The following is a 22,648-nucleotide window of genomic DNA, read 5'->3' as shown; positions in this document are numbered from 1 at the left end:
CCGCCTGGTGGATAAATTTCGAATCGTTCTATTCATTATTCAATAGTCGTTGACCTCCTGATCATCTCTACTGAAGAAATAATTCGTCTATATCTTCACGATCTTGAGATACAGCAGCACAAAACACATTGGCTTTGAATGAATGGTCACTAGTGCCACCTAGTGGAAGAATTCCGAATTTTTCTGTCCACTCTCAAATGGTTCTTGACCTCTTGATCAAGTTTGCCCAGAAAATCATTCGTCTTGAGATACAGCAGTACGAAACATACTGACTTTAAATGCTCACTAGCGCCACCTACACACTTAGAAAAATTGATGTACATTTAGGTGCTCTGAGACTGACATATATGGATTAGATGGATAAGAGATGAGAGATAAGATGGATTCCGTCACGTGTAAGATTAGGTATTTCTAAGTGTGTAGTGGGAGAGTTCCGAATTGCTCTTTCCATCAATTAATAGTCCTCGACCACCTGATAAACTTTGCCCAAGATATCACCCATCTAAATAATCAAGATCTTGAGGACATAGTATCAAACAACGTAAAGTCCTGCTTTATGGTCTAATTCTTTCCTTAGTACGCTTTGAATTGACTTTCAAATAAGCTTCAACGGCTTAGAATTCTTCAATTTGAAGGTACTGTGAATTTGGAACCGATAAGCTACTTCAAACTATAATGCCATTGCTTCCAAGTCATCTGGTGTCCATATGGACCCCAGATATCCCTTACAGTGCACACTGGGCCAGGAACTGAAATTAGCAAGACAAAACCTCTAGCGCATTGGGTTTGCATTATATTGAAATGGTGTCTTTGGCAAAGTTTCTCGGTTTAACAAGCGTCTTCATCTGGTAATGGAAATTAGTTCCAATTTTATCCGCATAGATGGTGCTGCGATATTAACTTTCTTATTTCACATGCTAGAGGTTTTCTGTCTTCGGCAAAGTTGTAGAACATTAAAAAAAATAAAAAAAAAACTCAAAGTTTTAGGTCTTCAAATAACAAAGATATAGTGAATATTGTAAAATTTAACTGAAATTTACGTTTTTTGTACTATTTTCCATTCAAACGAAAATCCTTCATTTTTAACGCCGTGTATCTTTTAAGTCGGATAATTTGCAAGTTTTAAGGAAGAGTTCCCAATGTTTTGGGTCGATACAAGTGAAATATTAGCCAAAATAGTTAAAATTACCATGATTTTCAAAATCCGGTTTCTCGAAAAGTAGCAAGTTTTAGCAAAAAGTCATTAACTTTCTGAAATGTACCATTTATCATCAATCAAAGGTGAAAGTTTGCCGGACATATAATTTTATAATTTGAGATATCTGAATTCATAGACTACAATGTTTATTCAAGCAGCGTTCGCCAACGCACGCCTTGCTGGCTGCATGTGATGGAAACGATGGAATATGTCTCTTATGCTTCGCTAGCTGCACGTTGGCGAACGCTGTACTTATGTATGCACAAAGCTTGTTCATGTATATTCTCGAACAACTTTGCCGAAGACATAAAACCTCTAGCATGTGAAATAAGAAAGTTAATATTGCAGCACCATCTATGCGGATAAAATTGGAACTAATTTCCATCATCAGATGAAGACGCATGTTAAACCGAGAAACTTTGCCTAAGACACCATTTCAATATTATCAAACCCAATGCGCTAGAGGTTTTGTCTTGCTAATTTCGGTTCCTGGCCCAGTGTGCAGTGTTAAAACAAGCTTGTTCAGGTATTAATCAGCAGAATTGTTTGCTGGGGAGATTCTGTTAATTTCTTCAAACTGCTCTGAAGTTCTGGAATTTTGTCTGAAAATTAGTAAACCTCTTTGAAGTTTTGTCAGCAAATGTTTTGATCTTGATTTTTTAAAGTTCAGGGAACCTTTGATATGTGGCTTAAACATCTTTAAAATTCTAGAAAATTCTAGAAAATAATTCGAAATTCTGGAAACTTCGCTGAAATCACGATAAAATTTTTTAAAAACTTGTTTAATGTTTAATGAACTAACCTGAAGTTCTGGGAATTTCTTTATTTATTGAAACTTCTATGAAATTCTGAAAAAATCTCTGGAACAACATATATTTCTGTATACTTCTTAAAACGTCTCTGACGGTCTGGAAACTTTTCTGATGTTTTTGAACTACTTTAGAATTTTGGCAAATTAATTGAAGCTCTGGGAGCTACTCTGACATTCTGATAACTTTTCTGATGGTCTGCAAGTTTCTCCAAAGTTTCTAAAATTTTAAGAAAATCTCAAAAGTTTTCGGATTTTTCCTGATGCTCTGTAAAGTGATATTATTTGAAAATCAATGCATTTCTCTGAAGGCTTGCTACTTCTTAAAACTTCTCAGAAATGCTGCGAAATTCTGAGAATTGTTCTGAAATTCTGGGAAATGATTTTCATGTTCTGATGATCTTTGAACTTCTCTGAAGTTCCGAAAACTTCTATAAACTTCTTTGAAATTCTTAAAAATCATTTAAGATCTTTCTATGGGTTCAAAAATAATAGATGTTGGTTTATAATCTGTTACAATTCTATATGTATTTCGATTAGTGCAAAATTTAAACCGACCGGATTCACATAGACATAATTTAATTTTGCTACAAACATTTGATTTTAAATGCTTCAAGTTTGGAAAAACATTATTTTTACCAACTAAGGTCGATCTTTTGCCCCACTTTACTTTATATTAACCATAACTTTCATTTCACAGTGTTCACTCGGCTGTCGACAAAAGCAGACCACTCTCGATGTGTGCTACGCGATCGTCTGTTTACTCGGCAGCAACCATTGTGTGGTCCTCCTCATTGTTCTTCATCAGCAGTTCTTTCGGTCGATGCGTCGTCGACTTTGGAAAGCAACCGTTTCGTGATGAGTGTGTGAGTGCTGACCACGTTTTGCGTCCATTGCTGCAATGGACGTGCTTTGACCCTCGTTGGCGTACAACAATTTGCCATACAATGAAACTACTGGAAGCGGCTCCAGTTCTAATGGAGGAGGCTTTTTGGATAGCGGAAGATAAAGTGTTTATTGTGTTGTACCTTTTGACTATAGCTTTAAGATGTATTGTATAGTGACCATGAATCCTCGGCTCTGTTAAGTTAATTCGGTTGAGCCTTATCAAATAAATTAATAAACAAAAAAAATAACTTTCATTTGCATTAAGCTGGGTTTAGACTAGGCAAGTCAAATGATCAACTCAGTTGAATTCAATTGGCTTGAAAAGTTGAGCCTGGTTCAAATTTTTTAAATTCAAGTGAGTTGATCAAGTCAGTTGAATGGCATGGTTTACACGTTCAATTCGCGTTCAAGTGAGTTGAATTCAACTGACTTGATCAATTGACTTGCCCTGTCTAAGCCCAGTTTAAAATGTGGCAAGCACGCTATTTAAACACTACCCAAATTTGGGTATAATCCACACAGATCGGTCAAAACTGAACCTACCCAAAAATGGGTAAACCATAGACAAGCAGACATAACACTCGCAAGTTGTTCATCACACGCATTTAACGGTCAATTTAAAAGTATCTTAGTTGGTTGTACCGGCACCTGCGGCGCACATAGTCAATTCCTTTGCGTTTGACGTTTACACACTGCCGCCATCTGTTCAGCGTACTACCCACCACAGTGTACTCAACAGATGGCGGTATTGTTTTAGCGACGATGTATTAAGCTGTGTTGGGAGCAGAGATGCCAGATTTTTTTTTCAGAAGTCTACGAAAAATGTCTGTGAATTTCAGAAATGTCTGTAATTCGGCTGCATAAAACTAGCAGAAGTTTTGCGTATGACGGAGTCATGAAATAGATGAGAAAACTCCAAGTTGAGATTAATTCACTCATATTCAGTGTTGGAAAAATATCATACAATCAAATCTCACCAACGCCAATGCCCAAGATCACGCTTTATTTTCATAGACAAAAATCAACAAGCAAACAACTGCGGTTGATTTTGCAAACTGTGATGTTGCAACTTGGAATATCAAGCTAACAAAACTGACCAGCTGCAAATCTCTCCAAACTGTGGTGAGATTGAGTTTCATGATTTTTGCTTTACATCCGAACGCAACCGAAACTTCCATAGCGACTGGCAGCAGTCCCTTCGTGTCTGCCATCGGCGCAGATTAGAAAGAGATAGCAAATTATACTTTCTTTTTCTAAGAAAACGATGTGAAACGGAATCATTTTTGTGTCGAGTCAGCTCTCAGCTTGATTTTTGCACGTTGTGAATAGTCTCGCAATATTTTATTTATTTATTTATTTATTTATTTTTTTCGGCAAGGGGAAAAGCCAAGATGGAAACATTTAATAATTCCTTATGTTTCAATCTCAGGCGTAAAAACCCCTTTCAAAAGATTTGTACAAAATTTCATTAACAATAGTTTACAATTCTTGGTTTCTTCTTCCCCTAACTAATTCATTACAATGCATACAAAATAGTTACAATGAACCATTGGCAGTCTAGAGACTGATTGGGAGGTTCTTTTTCGATATTCAACTGTGCAAATGAGAGTTAATTATATTGATTGGTATATAGAAAAAAAATAGCTTTTTAGTCTAGGCAATATTTTCTTTGACGTACCTTTTCAAGGCCTTTTTGAATGTATAAATCAAAGGGATATTTTTAAGATCCATTGGCAAATTATTGAAATTAACTATAGCGGGATAAATACAACCAAATCGCATATAGTTGGTTCTAGGGATTGTAACTCGAATATTGTTAACATTTCGCGTATCATATCGGTGTGTATCACTTAGTGTTTGAAAATCTACATTATGTTTGATCAAGTTATTTTTTACTTTGAATATGAATAGAACCGATTCATAATATTTAATTTGGCTTAAATTCAACACGTTATTATTAGTATACAAATCAATAGTTCTTACATTCGGGTCTAAATATTGTTCCCAGAAAATAGTTCTTATGAATTTGTTCAAAGTTGTTGATATTTTGCTTGTAACATAAGTAGGTGCATTTTGCCAAATTATATTTAAGTAGCAAATTTGTGAATGAACATGGGCATAGAACAGATTTTTTTTCTCTTTCATAGGGATCATATGACTACTTTGTCGAAGAATTCCGAGAAATTTTACTAACTTTCGGTGAACTTGATCAACGTGCAGATTCCACTTAAGGTTTTGTTGTAGTATCAGCCCCAAGTATGTTGTAGAAGCAACCCTTTCTAATTTTTCTTCACCTAGCCACAAGTCATAATTTAGGTCACAAAATCGGTTGGTACTGGAGAAAATCACGAACTTGGTTTTAGATGCATTAACTGTTAAAGAATTATCATAGAACCACCGATGTATCAAGTTCAGATCGTGCTGCATGTTTTGAAATAAATCTTCTATACTATTAGCAGCATAAACAATCGCAGCATCATCGGCATACAGTTGAAGTTTTCCCTTTAACGGCAGCTCAAAAATGTCATTGATGAAAACATTAAAAAGCATTGGGCCTAGTATGGAACCCTGGGGTACTCCGAAATTAACATTTAGATCTGAGCTTGTGTGGTTATCAATGACTACGCGTTGTTTCCTGCCATTTAAATATGTTTCAACTAGTTTTAGAGCATTATTCCTTATACCATAGCTTTGTAGTTTTGATAACAGTATACAGTGCGGTACGCAATCAAAAGCTTTTGACACGTCTATAAAGATTGTGGAGCAAATTCTACGTTGGTCAATATTCTGTTGAATTTCGTTGACAAGGTTCACAGTAGCACTAGTAGTATTAGAATTTGGCTGAAAACCATACTGATTTTTGTTGATTATTTTGTGTCGATCAAAAAAACTGCATAGCCTATGCTCAATGAGCTTTTCAAATGGTTTGGACAATATTGGAAGTATTGAAATCGGTCTGTAGTTGCTAGTGTTATTTTTCTGACCACTTTTGTAAATAGGCACAACTTTAGCAGATTTTAAACAGTTTGGAAAAACGCCTTCTTCGATTGACTGATTAATTAAATATGTTAATTTGGGAACAAACAGTGGAATGTTATTTTTAATTAGTTTGGATGGAATTCCATCTATTCCTACCGCACTAGAATTCCTAAGACCACGAACATAGTTACTTATTTCATTATTTGTAGCTGGTAGCATAACAATGTGTTCTATATGAAAAATCACTTAAATTTCATTTGACATATAAGGTTCATGTGATGTTGTGGTGCGATTCCCAATTTGATTAATTTAAACTTTAATTTGAGACGATTTTATATGCCATGTTGTGTGTAAATCCGTTAGTTACTTAGTACTGGTCCTATTGCATGCCAGCAGCGAGGGAACGAGCACATCTTCGTGAAAGATTCAACTTTCCACCACCTAAATAAGCTTATTAATACTATTCTAAACACTTCGTGCTCAAAAAGTGTTGATGAATCAGGATCAGGGTTGCTGAAATGATTCAGATAGGAAGGAATATCGAAATAAAGATCATCGAGAAATGGAGAGTACTGTATATCGAAGCCAAGTATGATGAATTGGCGCTAAACACTAACACTGTTGTAACGATTTTACAAATACAGTTTTGAAATAAGATATATCAAGCAACATATTCATTACATTTTGCAAAATAATTACACACGTGAGGGAGGAAAACTTGGTTGAATATAACACAATTTGCTGTTACCAACTGTTTTGCCTTTCTCGTTCCAGAAGATGTGTTTCAGATCCCCATAGATTTCTATTGATTTTTCCCGATCGTGAATTTATAATGCGTGTTGCAAAATACATCGCTCGTGTAACTTGATTAAAGATGTAAAACAGTGTAACCAAATAAATTTTAAAATTTTCCTTTGATTACAAAAGTCTGTAAATGTCTGTAACGAAAAAATTGCCTATGAAAAAAATAGAAGGCTGTAAATTCACAGACATGTCTGTAAATCTGGCATCTCTGGTTCGGAGTGACAAGTTGACAAATGAACAACATCGACATAAATCAGATCGACTTTGTTCATTTGTCAACTTGTCACCCGTAACATAGTTTACCCATTTTTGGGTAGGTTCAGTTTTGACGATCTGGGTAGATTCTACCCAAATTTGGGTAGTTTTGAATAGCGTGAGCATATGCCTTATCTTTGCACCAATTTTAAGGTGAGGTTCAAATCATGCCCATAAAGCCGCTACTACCACATAAACACTAAATTGCGCCAATACTCACCAACCAGCTCGAACTGCAGCGGGTACTCAAACTCCTCGTCGTTGGCCCGCAACCGGTAGATGACGGATCCGACGGTGGCATCGGCCGGCACCAGGACTAACCGCATCCGTGTCGAGGGATCAAATTTGGGATCCAGTCCAACGACCGTCCGCTGTATCAGGCCGACCAGCAGCCAGCACTGCCAGATGGCGAAGGTGAGGAACATTCTGCAATCGGGATGGGAGAGAGATAGAACTTGAGTTAGAACACGGTGACAATTTTGGTAGAATGTTACGGTCATAAAGTGGTGTAACTTATGATTGCTTAGATAATGCCAGTGCCTGTGGAGATCGAGGTGGGAGTTGTTTGGCTAATGAAGCCATTAGGGTGTCTCTTGCCTGTCGCTGTCGCTGCGGCGTTGCCTACATTGTATTTCGAGGAAAATATCTTTACATGACTCTGGGCTGTACCTAATGGTCGATTGTGTGTAAGCTCGGTCGTCGGTGCCGCTATATATGCACGCGTTATGGAAATCATGGGGCAAGATGTATAAATATTTATTATAAACGCAGAAATTTATCGATGATTAGACGGGATTTATGGTTACGCGGATAGCCAACGCTCGCGCCTTAAAACGGGGTGCGCGGCTCGGTTGCTCGTTTAAAAATATTTGATGCTACCAGGCATAATTTTGAATAACCGGCAGCGGGGCGCATACTTACTGTCAAAGCCTGGTGGGTGGGGTGGTGTGCCGTGATAATTTAACACCTTCCTAATCGTTTACGTTTACGGCGGCCGTAGCAGTTAACCTCTCTCCGTAGGTAGGTAGGTAGATGCTTCTTTCCAAATGTGGAACTCGCAACTGAAACCTGGGAACCAGCTGGGAAGTCTTACAATTGTACCTAGCTCGTATGTGAGAACTAGATTGCGTGATCTGCTGCCCGCCCCAAGGGATTGTGCATATTTTTAAAAACCTTTCTGTCAACGTTCAGCGCGACCGGCCGACAATGGTCGGTTTTCACACACTCTTTCAAAATGCAATCGATCGATTACTGTCAGATCATGTGGGGGAAGCCCTGCTGCGGCCAATTGCGATGGGTACAGAATCCTTCGGGTTGCGGTTTGTTTGAGACAAAACAGGGAGTGGCGGACGGAACGCACCTCGATGGGGCACATGTTGCACTGGACTGGCTAGCTCTGCATGAATGAACGATGGGATATCCTTGGGCGATGTAGCTCTTTCGATTGCCGTGCGTCGTCGTAGGTACCGACGTAATGTGGTTTGTTCTTGTCATGTCAGAGCCGAAGAGAAATGATTGGTTAATTAGCAGTGGCGCACAGTGAGTTGGGTGCGCTCTTGGACAGCTACATGCATAGCTTGGTGAGCAATTAGGGTGATGGTTCTCGGGACGGATACACGGTAAAAAGTTATCACATCTAATCCAAATGCTCTTGCACTTGACTCAGTCTATTATGCGGCACTACGAATCGTAGTGATTTATCATTGATTTTCAAGTTATTTGCGTTTGGAAATAAAGTGATTTGTCGTTGAAAAACATGTACTGTATGTGGTGCCAGTTCAAATGATAATCATTTTGATGTACCCTCAAATCAAAATGATTATCATTTGAATTGGCACCACTGTTTTCATCCATTGAATTTGATTAGTTTTGGTTTTTGAAGCAACTGTCAAAACCGCACATGAGTCACATGACAAACATTACTCGCGAAGGTGGTAAGTCAACAACAAATGAGGACAAGTGAGAGAAGCGATAGTTCTCCATCTCCAACCGAAATAATTTGCGTTCAAGAGCGTGAGTAATACGAAATTGTTGCTGTATTCAATAATAGTGTTTTATTCAGATAAGTTCGATTACAAAACATTCTCAAACTTATCAAATTTATTGCGCAATGTCTCGCCTTGCTTCTACTAAAAGCCTTGCGATGTTGTTCAATCTCACTTGGAAACATGTGATCTGGGTAGTAATATGATATGGTCAAATTCTGAATAACATATAGCAAGGCAAATTTTTTTTTCAGCCAAAAATAAATCCAAACATAAATTATTTAAACTACAAGTGATAGATTGTTAATATCACTATGGTTGACATTTCGAGTTCAAAGCACAGCACATCAACAACGATGGGCAATACAATTTAAAATGAAGTGTGATATGATCTCATCCAAGGGATTTGCACATCGAATTGCAATGTTTGGCAAGTGGTGCAAATTCAACAGCAAATCACTTTACATGAACGTGATGTTTTTTTTACCGTGTAGTAAGAGAAAGAGAGATTCAGACAAGGGTGAGACAGGTTCTGCAAAGAATGTAATTCGTTCATTTCAATGATCCAAGGACTCATTAGCGATAAACTAGCGTTTCTAAGATTTTAAATATCGTTTAAGACAAGCGTGCAATCACGAATCAATGTAAATTCAACACACGAAATACATACCTTGAGGATGTACCATAATGTGGTCTTAACGTGACTTGATGCACATCTTATCTACATTGAACTTTAATGCTTCGAATACCGGGTGGTCCATTAATCCGGTCAATTAATTTATTATTACATGTTGTCTACGTTGCAACACAATAAATATGTGTGATGATTCAGGACGATACTTAAAGACTATGATAACATTTACGTGCTATTTTAAGCATGTCGGGCAATTTTTGATCCACGCCGGGGGTGCCACATCCGCGCCGAAGAATTTGGATTGTGTAGCCTATCTAACTACAAAACTTTTCGCAGACCGGGATCTTAATTTTGTTTACAATCCAAGATGTGAATTTTTAAATATATATATATATATATATATATAGGGTTACGAGGTGTAATGTCAGCATAGCCCTTCACTTCAGCCCATCTAGCAAATAACTAATTCATTCAGCAATAATGCACAATAGTAATGAAAAACTAATACCGCATTTACTGGGAAATTGTAATATGTAAATTAATGGCCTATTTTTTGATCAAATTAAAAACATTGATTGCTCTTTTCTAGGCAATTTCCAGGCTGCCTACATGCTAGCTTAATAAATCAATACCCCACTTTTAACTGTTATTGTAAATTTAGAAGATTTAACGCTTTTTGCGCTTTATAACTATGGGCCGAACATTTGGCACGTCATTTTGAGATGTGTTCTTAATTATGGCCTACGAACCTTATTTGATAACTTTGTTTTGATATTGGTGAAACCATTCGCGTTCACGACGACTCTGCAACTGTTCACTCCTTTAGGAAAGCTCCATAAGCAAATGTCAGTTTCGAGAAACATAGCGGATCGTTTCTTACTCTTTCACTCCACTGAAAAATCCCATACACTCTCAGCAACGATTACCTAAAATTATCGGTAAAATTATAACTGTTTGCCTATTTCCAATTCTGCTTGTTTGCACAGCTTGACTTGTGTGCCAAGGTAGTTGAGAGATTGTTTTTTTTATTTTTATTATTATTAAAGACCATCGCTTGAGAAGAATTGATCGTTGCAGTATCCTTGTTATCGAGAAAATCTCTGTGTAAAATATACTGATTCACTTCGCATCCACAGATATGGAAAATCGCTTCTGTAGGCGTGTTCTGCCTTCGCTCGGGACGTTGCCGCCCAGCGATCGATATCCTTAAAACTGGTTCTTAGAGCACTGTCCGACGAATCATCCGGTCAAGGTCGGAGTCTGCAATCAGAAGCTGCTCAAGTACTATCTACTCAAAGCATTGAAGCACGCATCAACATTTAAAAACCGAACGTGTTTTTCATAATAATAAATATTATAAAATGAAAATTATTGAAACTTTCCTAAGGAACTTTGTATTTTGTTTTGAAAACAATAATATTAATCATTAAAAGAAAAAGAAGCAGAAAATACTCGGATAATACATTCCCTCGAATAAACCGTATGTATTTTATACTATGGCAGGCATAAATCCTTTTTATACTAGGTTTGCATTCTCTCACTTTATACCGACCTTTGCGTCGGCACGGAGAGTTGCGATTTAGCGTAACTTTTATGCTATCTAGCTTTCAAATTTTTTTGACTGTAATTCTTTGCGTAGAAGGACGGGTCGAAACGGTTCACACGCTATTTATAAACAATCCTAATTTGAGTAGGATCTACTCTTACCCATCACAAATAGAGTACCCCAAATTGAGTAAACAAAGTTGGAACAACCGGTGGAAACTAACGATTTTAAATTGGCTCACTTCTTGGCCTATTGGTCCCAAGCAAACGATTAACGTACCCCATTCTAGTCAAAATTCTAGTACTACGCTAGGTTTGTTTTGATTCGCTGTGAAAGTTTGACAGATAAAATGAGAAGTTCGTGGATTTTCTTATGTTTCCATCGGTTAGTTTGGGAGGTGTCCATCGATTAGCTTGGGACTGAAGAGAGTACCAAAGCTGAGCCAAAAAGTTGGGCACGTTTTTTTCAGGACCTACTAGTCTATGGTTGGGACCAGTGTTGGCAAAATCATCAATCAAATGATTTTTTTTTCCGCTCTCATACGCTCTCAATATCACGCATGATATCGGAACAACATATCATGCTTGATATTGAAATGCAAAATGCAAAAATCAAGCTGAGAGTTGACAAGACACAACAATTCAAGTTGAACATTTGCATTAGGTCCTAAGTACCATTGATCGATTCTCTTCGTCGACTTTCTCTTTCGTTAATAACTTGAGAACATAACCGTTGCTTGTCGTGTTTGTCGTATTAGATGATGGATAAAAGCTTCTTTTATCGATCTGTGTGTTCAAGAGAATCTGTCAATGTTACTTAGGAGCTAATGCAATGTTCAGCTTGAATTATTCCGTTGCATATCGTTTTCTTAGAAAGATAAAGCATAGTTTGCTATCTCTCGTTACTCTTCACCCGTGGCACACACGAAGCTACTGCTGCTAGTAGTGATGGTAGTTTCGGGTCTCATTCGGATGTAAAGCAAAAATCATGAAACTTAAACTCACCGCGGTTGTGAATTGTAGCTGATGAGTTTTGCTAGCTTGATATTTGTAGCTACGATTGTAATATCATTCGCAGTTGCTCGCTTGTTGATTTTTGTCCAAGCGTGACTTGGGCACTGGTGAGATTGGACTTTTTGATATTTTCCCAACACTGGTTGAAACTGACAAGATAATGAATAGCTGGCGCTGGTGTTGGAGTGGTAAGCGTAACTGCTTTGTCACCCCAATGGGTCTGGGTTCAATCCCAGTCGAGGGAAGTAAAGCCGTTGGTCCTGGCCCATGTGTGTTTGAATGGGTGCGATATCCTACGCAGGTGTGGAAGTTGCCTTCCTGATACACATTCGATTGCCGCCAATGGATACATATTGATTATTTAAAAATTTCTGAAATCAGCACAACTTGAAAGAACTGGTAATGTTTAAAAAAGGAAACATGTTTACGAAACGATTATTAAAAAAAAATCCAAAATCAGCACAACTCGAAAGAACTGATGATGTTCAAAATAACTAAGCATTCCTATTAATCAAAAATATCTATTATTTGAAAATTTCTAAAATCAGTTCAACTCAAAAAAAAAACTGCTCATGTTCGAAAGAAGAAAGCATTACATTTGAATAGCTTGCCAGTTTGAAAAAAGCAAACCTTCTTAATAATTTTTCGAGACTGATTTCAAAGTATACTGAGCTTTGAAAAAAGTTCAAACCCGTAGAAAATAGCTTGTTTTTCGGCGAAATGACCTTCGGCGAAATGTCCTGCTCCCGTTGGAAATAGCTGGAAATTTCTATACATGGCCGTGGGGGTTTAAAGAGAAAATCTACGAAGATAATCTGTCGATGTTACTTAGTAGCTAATGTTCGGCTTGCTCTAACTTGACTTGACAGTGGAGTCGTGAGACGATATATTTGGTAAGTATTTTCTGCACCATGAATCCAATAACAAAACTCTGTCCATCTAATCTGATTCGCAAGCGAAAACCCCTGTGGCTTGTGGTTTTCTCAAGACGGCCGTAACGGGTTACCTCCAACGAGGGTTGGTCAAATGCCTAGAAGATCTGGATAGGAATGCAATCGGTGAAATCGTTGAGTTTGCCTTTGGTGTAAACAGGCTGGTACATGGAGTTAAAAAATAAACCGGTAGACATTGAACGTCAGTTTACGCACGTCCGCAGTACGTATCTCTGTAGGGATGAATCTCCGTTAAACGGTGACTAAATTGTGCTAGCTGCAGAAGAAATGTTGAAGAAGTATGTTTTCAACGGTAGTCGAGCAGACTTCCGAAAAGAGTGACTGTAAGTAGATTCGATTCTTTCTTCTAAAACAGTCCGTTTCAAAATAATGCTTTTCATTGTAGTTAATTTCTTACAAGTGGAGATGTTCCTGAAACAGGAGCGCAAAACGTACATAAAAGCCATAACCGAAACGGGAACGGCCAGGAAAATATCCTGCATCATGCGATGGCTTAATTTTGATTTGCGTCCCAACCAGGATACGTACTTTGAACGTGCATAAGCTGACGTTCAATGTCTCCAAGCTTGTTTATGATTTATGATTGTGAATCGGATGAGGCGGGATGAGTTTTGCTAGATTCAAAGAGATTCACGGTTCAGAGAATATTTACAGATTTTTTGGAACGATCCTCGAAACCGGTTTATCGTTCTTAAATGCTTGATTGAATCGTTGTTTTACCAACAAATTCTCTCCCTCCATAGCTATGCATAGCTTCACTTTTGAGCAAACAAATTATTCAACCAAGTAGTCAACTATTGACAAAACGTCAACAGTGATGCCACTTTATATTATATTTTTTGAGTCCTACTTGTCAAAGCGTGCCCTAACATACCGAACAGTGTGCCATGCTGTGTTTCGGCACAGTGTGCAGAGTTGATTACCCCTTGGATAAATGTACATCAAACTAACGTCCTTCAGCCTAACGTGCTTCGGCTTAATGACCCACCACTGAATAATAAATAAAGACAAAACGATGATCATGGATTTTTCGGCCAGGTTCGAATATCGGTTTTGCACAGAATTCTCCGGTGTGAAACTTTTCTCCTCAGATAATCGTGTGACTTTCTGTCACTCGTGAGATGGCAATAGTCTCGTCATGTGACGTGACTCTCCTAGGCCTATTCTACGACTCGTGTGACTCTCTGTTACTAGTGAGGTGACAACCCAAGTAACAATTTTGGTTTTATGAGGGTTCTGTAGACCATGATTTACACTTGTAGCATGCTTTAAAACCACGATAAAGCTTTCAATGTTACTTGGGAATAGTCACCTCGTGTCAGGTGACTCTCCATTTGATTTGCATGGAGATCCACCTCACTAGTTCAACTTGTTCATCGCAAGAGTGGTGCAATGAGTGGTCTTCTGATCGGTCAACTGAATTTAGAAAATTTGCAAACAAATGCCGTAAAAGCAGCGTAATGTCAATTCATGCACTGTTTCAATGATAATGTTGTGCTTTTTGGCAAGTAATATTAAGCCATATTTTCGACACGATTAAAGTGCATCCACTTTGATGTGATATCAAAATTTGTGTGTGTGTGTGAACGTGGCCTATGTGGTCGGTCCGTGGTACTAACAATAATCGCCAGCGATGTTTATGTTGTATTCTCATGTGATTTGCTGTGAGTCTGAAAACTCAACATGATCGTCAATAATTTTATTCATTAGTTCTCATGTGATTTAATGTTGCATGATAGGGTTTGGCCGTTTAAAGGAACTCGAAAAAACTCAAGGTGCACCCGCAACATATCCAGATGTTTCCAATGTGATCATGAGCCCTTGATATATAACCACTATTGCACTTGTTTTTGAATACTTATGAGATTTAAAATGTCGCATGATGGGTTTTGGTCGAGTCAGAAACTGGCCACTTTCCAGGGGGTATCCGGAAGATGTCCGAATGGGGTTAATGTGGTGTTTTGCACTCAACATGGTTATCAATGATCTTGTTTTCAATTTTGGCACCTTTCAGGGCGCTTCTAGTTTGCATAGCATACACACCGGAACATGTTCTGGCAATATCATCGGAACCGATTCCAAAAATATTCTACAGCTTTCTATTCTATTCCATTTGGTGGTTGTTGCGTCCAGTTCGGTTCAATGGTAGCTGAGAAACACGACTTACTTTATTTCGTCACAGGCACATATATACACTGTACGAATTCGTATACCTAACCTAAACCTAAACCTAATTAAATACACTTACACTTTAAAGCTACACTAAACCGCAACATTTCTTTGGTGCAGCTAAGAACCCGGTGCCTTTAAGAAATCTGCCTCGTCGTAACAAATATACTGAAGTAGTTTGACAAACTTAACTCTCAGAGTGCGTACCGATGATGTGACACAACACGACTGTCCAGTTTTCCAGAAGTGAGCTTGTTCATAACATCGAAACGCAGCATGATGTCTTGGTACTCTGAGAGTTAAGTTGAATCGTTAAAGCTAAATCGGATAGAATTTTAATTATTAAAAAACTGTGGGATATTTAAACGAATTAACAAGTCAATTTATAAGAGCATTAAGGTGTTTCCTTGAGGAGTCCTTTTTCATATCACACTTGGCCCCTTGATACGAGTGACACTTAACGGTGAAAACGAAGTGAAGTGACCAATTGTCGCTCACGGTGAGTCATTGCCGTGTAAATCAAATGGAAATCACTTCACCGTGAGTGATAAGTTGTCACTTCACCGTGAAGTGACATCGGTAATAAGGTCCTTAGTAATTTTAAGGACATAAAACTAAAGATTTATGAGGTTTATTTTAACACAGGCTCTAGAATTGATTTCAGCTACGTGCATTCACAAAAAGCTTAAAACAAATAAAACAAATAGGGGAAATGGCTCTAAGGTTGGTCTATGTATCAAAGATTCGGTTCAACGCTAAAAATAAGCTATTTATCAATTTCATCATGAACTACTAACTACTAATGGATATTTTTGGTCGCTTTAGAAAATTTAGTCGATTGCTGAATTTATCACCCCTATTTTGTATTTCGTTCGAAACGAAATTCCTATACAAAAAATATTTTATTGCGTGAGAATTTCGTATCGAACGAAATACATAATAGGGGTATATGTATGTTCCCAAATTAGAGGCATTTAGGCCGACATTACATCCATTTGCCCCTACTTTTCTAAAAAGACTGTTTGTTGAAATATGCAATAATATATATATATATATTTTTTTTTTTTATTATTGACCGGAAAACCTGGAAAAACATGAAATTTTAAATTGGAAATCAACGTGCCACCGTGCACTTGGGCCTCCGTCAGATCGAAAGTCAGTTAACCAAGCGATATGTATAGCCGTTTCAGTGAAAATAATTCGACGCATCTGACAGCCACAGCATGCTATTAAAGCTGATAATCTGACGCCAAATGCTAATTGTTCTCTGCATTGACAATATACCGTGCCGATTCAAATTTCGGACACTTAAACTCGAATTTCGGACACTTTTAAAAGTTGATTATCTCGGTCGAATATGATCCACATGTCTTGTAAATTTTAAATTTTTATGACTTGTGCCCTCCACGATCATCTAACATTATTACTTTGTTTCTAACTGGATGTAATATTTAATTAAAAATGAAAGTGTCCGAAATTTGAATCGTCTGAAATTTGAATCGGAACGGTACACTTCTTTAGTAGTGGAGTTGATTTATGTGTACGGTAAATTTATTGTTCTTATTTCATCAACTGATGAAAGATGTATGTAAAGAGTGGGAGACAATTGAATTTTGCGCAAAAATAAAGATATAATTAATCCATAAAATGTTGTATAAATATATTCCAACCTCATTCATAACAATTTCTACAGAGCAATTCTAACCAAACTCTCATCCTCGGGTGACACGTCCAAAACTCCGATATCTCTCAGCTTCTGCACAACATCCTTCAGATGCTCCCCATCCACCCGGCAGTAGTCCTCTCCCTCCAGTTGCGCCATCATCAGCTCTTCCAAAAACAGTTCAACTTCCTCGGACCTCCCACCGAATGCCTCCGCCACCGTCGCTTGCAGTACGTCATTGCACTGTTCCAACAACTCGCGCAGTTCGTTCATGTCCATCCGGGGATCTTCCAACAGTTGGGTCAACTTTCCGAGAGTTTCCTCTGCCTGGGCCAGATCTTTGTCGCCTCCGGTACCAGCTGCAGCAGCATCCGACATCTTGGGGCTGTTGTCGTGTTCTTGTTGGTTGGAGTGGTTAGACGTTTTCCAGATGTCAAAGGTGTTCGCCTTCTACGGTTGCTGCGTTCCAGTAGAGTTACAAGCTTTAGCACTTTTTTTTCCCGTCTTCTTGCATTCTGGAAGTCGTCGTCCCGATAAGCGCCCGACGACGACGATGACAACGGCGACGAGAAGGGCCATAAATTCTACTGAGCCGGAGAAGCTGGCACCCAGTCAAGATACGGGAGAGACTCCATAGAACAATGCAAGATTAATGCTGTCGCTAGTTCAGATGGGACAGGGGAGAGAGGGTAGAAATTGGCATCTATTTCTGAACATGGTTAGAAGAATCCAACTGCACTTATCTCGTCTTCGTCGAGGATAGAAGCGACGACCTTTTCTCGACAGTCCCCAGGTCAACTACTGGAAACCTAATCCGCTCGCTAATGGCACATGCACCTACAAAGTTGCACACGTTGCTCTGGGCAGTGTAATTTATGATCCCGTTCCCGCGTTCTGGTCCAGGGTGCACTTCTTCGCGTGACACCGAATCTGACAGTCCGACCATGTAATTATCGCTTGTCCAGGATCAGCAGAACTCATCCGGTTCAGAAAACGACGGAAGGAAGGGGGGACCAAAGGTCACCACCAGTCGGAATTTTGATGAGGATCATTCTCCTCCGTTGATTGAATTAAGCGTGAGCAGCAATCTTCTGCGCTCGGTGACCTTTAGTGGAGATCTTTTGTTTTGCCCGTTTTTCTCCTCTCTTTCCATGCAGTTTGTTCGGTTTTAATCGCTTTTTACAGCTCAGCCTTTTCCATCCATTTCCTCGCCACCATTGAAGGTGCCATCAGAGATTCAGCGCCCGAGTGAGAGCATTGTAATTATTTGCCATCTTTCACGTTTCTGCGACGGACGCGCGAGAACATCCTCTCGGCGGAGGCTTCACGGCAAGTAATGCACTTTGGGTCCATTCGCGTTTTGATTGATCTCACCTCTTTTCCCAGTGATCCGGAGTCGGGCGAGGGCATCCATCACGGTTGGAACAAAAAACCGTTTTTCAGCTAGGAGATTTTCAATCTTTCAGTAATGTATCGCTGTTAACCCCCTCTTGGATCTCTATGCAGAATGCTTTTAGTTGCGATATTGTTTTTACTTCAGTAACCCTTTCTGCCGAGGTGAACCGGTGGTCGATTGTTTGGTGCAGTAACATCACGATCGTTTGGAACTGGTTTGGACAGTTTAGTTCTGGGAAATTCTGGACGAAGAGATTTCAAAACATTCTGCTTCACACATGATTGCATTTTGCTTGCGATAAAATTCCAGGTTTCTGATCTGGTAGAAGCCCCAAAATAGGTGTGTTTAATTTAGAACATTTGAGTGCTTTGATTGAGGTCGCAACCTTTTCAGTGGGTTTGAAGTTTGGAGCACTTGCAGAGTTAAAATAACATAGATTTTTGATTTCTTTACCAACATTGTTTCGAATAAATTGTACTAGAGCTTGTTGGGCCATCCCAAATATATATAAAATTTTGTTTGAACTTATTAATCACAATAAAGACCCTGCCTAATGGCTTTCACATAAAAAAAACTGGCTGAATTCAAAGGAAGTTTCCCGGATAGGTTATACACGTGAAACAAATGGTTCAGGTGCAAACAATCTCTTACTCCGAAATACACTATGTACAGTCAGTCTAATACCCCGTACAGACTATGGCTTATATCATGTAATATAGACTGTCTTGCAGTGAGCACTCATACATCTAGTTTTCACTGGAAATCCTATGTATGAGTGCTCATTGCAAGACAGCCTATATTACATGATATAAGCCATAGTCTGTCCGGGGTATAAGCTTGACTGATCAGAGTAAATGAAATTTTACAGTGATTTAAGGGCGGGGAGTGACCGTTCATTTTCACTGTGCTAGCTTCAGTGGCTCCATAAATTAAAGATCAATCACTGCAGCGGCCACGTCCTTACAATCAGGTGGGAGTGGGGAAGGAATATTGGAGTAAACTTTGTTATGTTGGGACCGTGTTAACCTCTGCGTCTCCAAAAATATCATAGGATGTGTGATTATAATAGCAGGTTGTGTTAAATGGCTCAGCTCTTGATAAGAGATGTGATCATATTTTTGATAAAATGTTTTAATTTATGAAATTCAAACGAATAAGATTTGAGATTTTCAACGTCTGATTCGCAAATAATACGACCCTATCAACTCAGTAATGGAAATGGGCACTGAGATAGAATCCAAGATTTAATGCTCAGTATGCAAAAACGGTTGCCACTAGGGCATGGTGTCTTTTAAATCACAACAAACCATTACATACGACGGTAGATCAAACCCGGTGACATGAAGCTGTTCAAATGGAATGAAGTTCCTGGCAGGACTCTACTATGTTTTTGAATTTGGATGACACATACTATGTATTTCTCGACCAACAATTGAAAAGGGCCTAACAGCTTTTGTAAGCAAAACACTGTTAGTCCTATCCACACAACTTACGGATGCAACAACCACCAAATGATGAAAGTACATAATTGATAGTTCCGTTAGGGTACGGCATAGCGAAAATCATGTATAGCAGTTGAAAATGAGCAAAGTGAACGAGTCATTTCTTTTGCCCAGCTACAGTTTGATTATACGATCTTGTGGTAGGTCCGAAGTCTAGCGTAGTGACTGTATTACATGAACTGGCAGAAGAAATGGCATTCGATTTGCTCATATACTGTCAATATATAAAAACAGTTCTAGCGTTACTTCGCATCCAAAGTCATTATTGTAAATAGATGAAAAAAACGGTGTTGTGGCTTAAATATATTCGGCTGAAGATACTGAACATGATCTAAAAATCTTCAGAGTGGATAAAAATCGTAAATTGTAAACGCTAACATGGCCTTAAATTGCCAGGAATAACCAGCAATGAAACCCTTCCAAATTCCTAAAAAAAAGATGGCCAAAAACAAGCAAAAACAATACGCCAAAAAGAGACCAGATTAATGCCAAATAGCAGTTGTGTAGTTCGTAAAGAATTATATGTTAGCTGTCATCCATAAATTACGCGACTTACTTAAAGGGAGAGGGTTCAAAGAAACGTGAACATTTGTGAAATATGTGGGGAGGGAACTTAGCTCAAACGTGACAGTACATTTGTTTACATTTAAATAAAATAACGAAAAATTGCATTTCTTTTCCGAAATTATTTTAAACCATATTTCTCATTCAGGAACACAAACATTTTCCATCATGCTTATTTTAATCCACATCTCGCAAATTTAATAAAATCACGTTTTTCTTTAAAAGTAATTTATTAAAGTAGGTATGTATGTAGGTATGTTGACTTGATGACAAATGAATTTCTCCGATTTGCATGAAACTTTACATAAATGTTTGTTATGGTCAATCATTCACATTTGAGCTGCGATTCGGTCATTTTTAATCTGCCAAAATCTTCAAAATGATGTTCATATTCGATATTTTTTATCAAATCATAATTTAATAATGTCACTTACAATCGAAATAACGTTTGGGACAAAGTCGTAGGAAAAAAAATTGCCTTTTAGGACTTTTAGGAAAAATTTACACGGTAAAAAAATTCAAGTAGCTTTGGGATAAAAATCAAAAAAAAAAATCATTCAAAACCTGCATAAAAAACGACCCGCATTTATTTATTTTAAATATTTTTCATTAACATACTTTTTAAAAATTTCAAGTTGGACACTTGAAAATTGAGAAAAATCATAGAACAACATTTTTTGGTAAAATGTTTTAATTTTAAAAGATTTATAGTAAATGTTTGCACATTATCGAGTCACGATGGACATTCATCCTGTCAAACATGACTTGGCTATCGCTTGTTTCGTTCGTCATATTCATCAGTTCAAACATTTGAAGCAAATACTTGTTTCGATAGACACAGTGAATGACTCGAAAACTGCTTCCTTCGTTTTTATTCCACTTTCACTTCAATCTGGGGCTCATTCGACTTGTCACGCGTCGTATCGTCAGGCATCAAAATATAGTATCCGCACAATGGCAACCCACATGGCATCCCCAGGGATGGCATCCGGATGATATGTAGTAATAACATGTTTTTAACGAGGCCATTCTGGAGTCCAAAATGGTGGCCATCGGGCTCAGGAGAAGTCTCAAATACCCTACAATATGGGTTTTTCGGAACGAGGATGACGCGAATGTGCCGCAAATCGTAAATTACCCTAAGATATGAGTATTTTTGGAACGTGCACGACGCGTAGATGCCGATAATTAATATTTGACGCCATTTTGGATTTCAACATGGCGGCCATCAGTTTTCAAACAAAAAAGTGTCAAATACCCTAATATATGGGTATTTTCGGAACGGGGATGACACGTAGATGCCGAAAATCTATATTCGAAGCCATTTTGGAGTCCAATATGGTAGCCATCGGGTTTCAGAAAAATGTCATATACCCTACAAAAGGGTATTTTCGAAACGGGAACGACGCGTAGATGCCGAAATTCAGAAAAAAAAGTGTTAAAAACGTTACTGCGATTTTGAAAATACCCATATTGATGGGTATTTGACAGTATTTCCCACTTTTTCTTGAACTGGAAGCTACCGTCTTGGATTCAATATGACGTCGTATGTATATTTCCAATCTCCAACATTCCAAAAATACCCATATTGATGGGTATTTTACAGTTTAACCACTTTTCGGAAATCAGAAGCCGTCATATTGGATTTAAAAATGCCGTTGGACATCGATTTCTGTCCTCTAGACGTCATCTCGATTCCAAAAATAACTATATTGATGGGTATTTGATAGTATTTCCCACTTTTTCTGATATCGGAAGCCACCATCTTGAATTTCAAAATGGCGTCGAATATCTATTTTCAATCTCTAGACGTCATCCTGATTCCAAATATACATATATTGACGTATATTTAACAGTATTTCCCACTTTTCTTAAACCTGAAGCCACCATCTTGGGTTTAAAAATTGCGTCGGTGATCGATGTTCATCCTCTAGACGCCACCAGGATTGAAAAATACCCTATTGATGGGTATTTGATAATAATTCAAACTTTTTCTGATATCGGAAGCCACCATCTTGGATTTCAAAATGGCGTCACATATCAATTTTCAGCGTCTAGGCGTCATCCCGATTGAAAAAAAACTACCTATATTTATGAGTATTTGACAGTATTTCCCACTTTTTTATAAACTGGATGCTGCCATTTTGGATTTTAAAATGGTGTCTTATATCGACCTTCGATCTTTAGACGTCAACCCGATTGGAAAAATGCCCATATTGATAAGTCGGCGTAAGTATTTCCCACTTTTTCTGAAACCGTAAGCCGCCATCTTGGATTTAAAAATGGTGTCG

The 22,648-nt window shown here is 38.2% G+C and overlaps 1 protein-coding gene across 3 annotated transcripts in view; it reads right to left on the bottom strand.

Moving 5' to 3' along the window:
* The window catches only part of Cad86C (Cadherin 86C), a 604,661-nt gene that overhangs the window by 70,374 nt on the left and 511,639 nt on the right, over window positions 1–22,648 (bottom strand). For all 3 annotated transcript variants that reach the window (XM_065234358.1, XM_065234356.1, XM_065234357.1), the window contains exon 3: window positions 7,153–7,358. In XM_065234358.1, the coding sequence (XP_065090430.1) occupies window positions 7,153–7,358 (206 nt within the window). The remainder of the gene's footprint in view (window positions 1–7,152; window positions 7,359–22,648) is intronic.

This window comes from Ochlerotatus camptorhynchus, unplaced genomic scaffold (assembly GCF_037179485.1).
Source record: "Ochlerotatus camptorhynchus isolate MF236.1 unplaced genomic scaffold, CSIRO-AGI_Acam_v1.1 ptg000433l, whole genome shotgun sequence".
NCBI classification, from domain to species: Eukaryota; Metazoa; Arthropoda; class Insecta; order Diptera; family Culicidae; genus Ochlerotatus; species Ochlerotatus camptorhynchus.
This window is presented reverse-complemented; position numbering and strand designations above follow the sequence as displayed.